Here is a 3346-nt window from a genome sequence, read left to right as displayed (position 1 = left end):
CAACCTTTAGGGACAGGTTTTCATACCCATACGTCCAATCTGACCAATAATTCCGCAGTAGTGTTGAGGCAACAAATGGACGAAAGTAATCATGAAATGGTCCAGATGATGGCCCAAACAATGGGTATACTATTAAACCCATTAATCCATAATACTACCCAATAAAACCAAAAAATGACAACGCAAATGACGCGCATTGCAGATTTCCTTGGTGTCCCACAACCTCCTCGACACCCTCAAAGGGAATGGGTGAGAGAAAATCAAGGATTAGCCATTGAGGATGACTTTACCATCAACCAAACCCCGTGAAATGAACCTTAAGCAAATGTGGTAAATCAGGGAACATGAGTGGGACCACCCAGAGTCGAAGCCCCTAGGGCTGAGCAGCAAATCCCAAGGGAGAGAGAACCAAGGGTAGTGATGGTAAATACGCACTAAAATGCTGATGAATTCGTACAGAAAATTTGACGTGATGATATGGAAACATATAATAATCTAGCATCCATGGTCGAAAGAATCATGGCGCGAAATGGGGTAGATGTTGGCCTCCATAGGCCAAGTTACACTTCACCTTTATCTGAATATGTTCTGCAGGCAGAATTACCCGCTAGATGGAAAGTCCCTAAGTTCACTAAATTCTCTGGGGATACTAGTGAGTCCATTGTAGAACACGTGGCCAGATACCTCATAGAGGCAGGGGAAATTGCAAATAATGAGAATCTTAGGATACAATATTTCCCAAGTTCCCTTACGAAGAATGCCTTCACATGGTTCACCATATTACCGGCGAATTCCATTGATACATGGACTCGTTTGGAGATACTGTTCCATGAGCAATTATACATGGAACAGTCGAAGATAAGTCTGAAAGAATTGGCCAGTATCAAACGACAGTTTACTGAGTCAATAGATGAGTTGGTCGAAATGACCGCTGGTGGTCTACTTAAGGCAATATATTCTACGCAAGTGCCTGAGCATGAGTTGGTCAAAATGACCGCTGGTGGTCTTGACAATTATATTAGGGGAAAATTGGATACCCAATACTTGAGAGATATGAACCAATTGGCTGATAGAGTTTGACAAGTGGAACATTTGAAGGCTGAGAAATCCAGAGCAAATAAAAACAATAGGAAGGATAGAATAGCCTATGTCGAACTAGGTAACGACGAACCTGAAACGTTTGGTGAACATGTAGATTTCGACGAAGGTGAGATCGACCTTGCTGAACTAACGCAAGGACCACCTTATTCCTGCAAAGTATTAACCCCTTCAAATGGGAAGAATCCAGTCGAACGAGATAAGGATGCTAGGTTCCCTAAGAAAACGTATACCTTAAACGTCACTAAATGTGACCAAATCTTTGACTTACTTGTCAAAGATGGCCAAATGATAGTACCTTCTGGCGCTAAAATTACCCCTCTAGAACAAAGAAAAAAGAGGGTTTTTTGTAAGTATCATAATTTTTTGGGCCATAAAACCTCACAATGTTTTCTTTTCAGGGATGTTATGAAAAGTGCTATTAGGGACAGAAGGCTGAAGTTTGGGGACAAATCGAAGGCTCCAATGAGGATTGATGCAGACCCTCTTTAGACCGTTGATGCTCACTACACTGAACCATCAATGGTCAACATGGTGGAAGTATCTGAAGATTCTGGAAAGAAGGCTGACATGGTCAAAGTTAATGATGACTTCAACCAGGAAGCTACTAAAAGGCTTCACCAACGAGACTACTAAGGGTTTCATTCACCAAGTCACTGAAGGCTGCAACTGAGGGGTCACTGAGGATCCCCATCAAATGTTCCCAACAGAAACCGCTGAGGGTTTCGACAAAGAGTCATTGAAGATCTCGATAAGGAAACTATTGTCAGTTTCACAACAAATGAAATCACTGAAGGTTTCATACACATAAACATGATTGAGGCCACTGAGGGCCTTAAAATTAAATTATAGGAGTTGGACATTGCTGAATATGTCAACATGAGAGTTAACATAATCGAATTGACCTAGAAGACCGCTGCAATGGAGGAAGATGACGAAATCCTTCGACAGGAAGAATACAGCAGAATGGCATACCCCAAATAGGAGGAAGGCCTGGTAGAATTCCTCCACAGGTGTCAGAGAAAAAGGTCGGAAGTGATGATGTGCCCAAGGTGCAGTTCAGTATTTGACAGGAAAGCTGTAGAGAACCTTGAATGGGTTCGACTGTCCAAAAAGGGGATAAATCGGATGGATCCCATAAATAGTCAGGCGTCTGACGGCAGATGGGATCCCAAAAGGGGAAATCAGAAAAGGCCTACCTCTTCAGGCTAACATGCCTTCAACCTACAGTCAGAGAGAGAGGACAAGACCATCAAAAATGGCAAAATTTTGATGTCGGAAGAAGGTCCTCGATGGCATATTGAAAGGAGTTTCAGGCATCAAAACAAGTGGCGTATCGTTTCGAAAATTACAAAGGAAAGAACCCAATGTCCCGATCCAAGTGGAGATGGCAACAACGACAAAGGAAAGTCGAAAGAGAAGCTGCAGAACAGGCGAAGCCTGAATCCAGTAGCAACATGTCACTAAAGCAGTAGAAGAAAGAGGAAAGAAAGCCGATTGAGAGAAAGTTGTTTTCTCCTTAAGAGAAGGTGCCTATGGTAAAGTTTGACCATGATAAAGACATGATGACAAACGACTTCGATTCTGATTCAGACGCTTCTCTAGAAATTGCGTGTAATTTGGTATCCTTCCTTCCTAGAGAATATGACCAAGTCATGGAGGTGGAGGAGCCAGAAGATATGGCTAAAATGGAGATGGCGAGACATAAGCCTGTATGTTATTACATCATGAACAATGGCTGTGTGGAGGAGCAAAACGCTTTCTTCGAAAGGCCAAATGAGTCGATGAAAAGCCATCTGAAACCTTTGTTTATCATAGGTAAAGTAGGAAATGTGTGGGTAAATAAGATCCTCGTTGATGGTGGAGCGGCAATAAACTTGATGCCGCATTACATGCTAAAAAGATTCAGTAAGGATGACACTGGCACAAGGCCCCGAAACATGGTTCTCTCGAACTGTGAAGGGAAAGTCGGAACTACAATGGGTGTGATACAAGTTGACCTTACTGTCGGCACAATAGTAGAGCCGGCGATGTTCATGGTAATAGAATCAAAAGCCAATTACAAAAGCATACCAACAGGGAAAATATAAAAGCATACCAAAGATATTTCATGGACGAAGTTAATCGTGTGGACAGAAGCAGCTTCGACAAGAACCTGGACCACATAATGCCTTGTAGTCCAACAGGTTTTGACCTTTCACTTGTAGACAACACATTTTGCTTCCTCTATCTACACCCAACCTACAAG

The 3346-nt window shown here is 42.5% G+C and overlaps 1 protein-coding gene across 1 annotated transcript; it reads left to right on the top strand.

Moving 5' to 3' along the window:
• Positions 1–519: 519 nt before the first annotated feature.
• Positions 520–1590, top strand: LOC127094646 (uncharacterized). The gene is made up of 3 exons (XM_051033453.1): positions 520–948; positions 1099–1325; positions 1500–1590. Exons 1-3 carry the CDS (start codon positions 520–522, stop codon positions 1588–1590), a joined length of 747 nt encoding a protein of 248 aa, XP_050889410.1.
• The last annotated feature ends 1756 nt before the right edge of the window (positions 1591–3346 follow it).

The sequence above is a fragment of the Lathyrus oleraceus genome, chromosome 6, assembly GCF_024323335.1.
Source record: "Lathyrus oleraceus cultivar Zhongwan6 chromosome 6, CAAS_Psat_ZW6_1.0, whole genome shotgun sequence".
Lineage (NCBI taxonomy): Eukaryota > Viridiplantae > Streptophyta > Magnoliopsida > Fabales > Fabaceae > Lathyrus > Lathyrus oleraceus.
This window is presented reverse-complemented; position numbering and strand designations above follow the sequence as displayed.

What these genes read in the sequence shown, in the direction of transcription:
- LOC127094646 (XM_051033453.1), top strand. Translation starts at nt 520, where the DNA reads ATGGCGCGAAATGGGGTAGATGTTGGCCTCCATAGGCCAAGTTACACT. An exon ending in CCGCTGGTGGTCTACTTAAG is followed by an intron (nt 949 to 1,098) that starts GCAATATATTCT and finishes GAACATTTGAAG; the next exon opens with GCTGAGAAATCCAGAGCAAA. An exon ending in GCTAGGTTCCCTAAGAAAAC is followed by an intron (nt 1,326 to 1,499) that starts GTATACCTTAAA and finishes TTTTCTTTTCAG; the next exon opens with GGATGTTATGAAAAGTGCTA.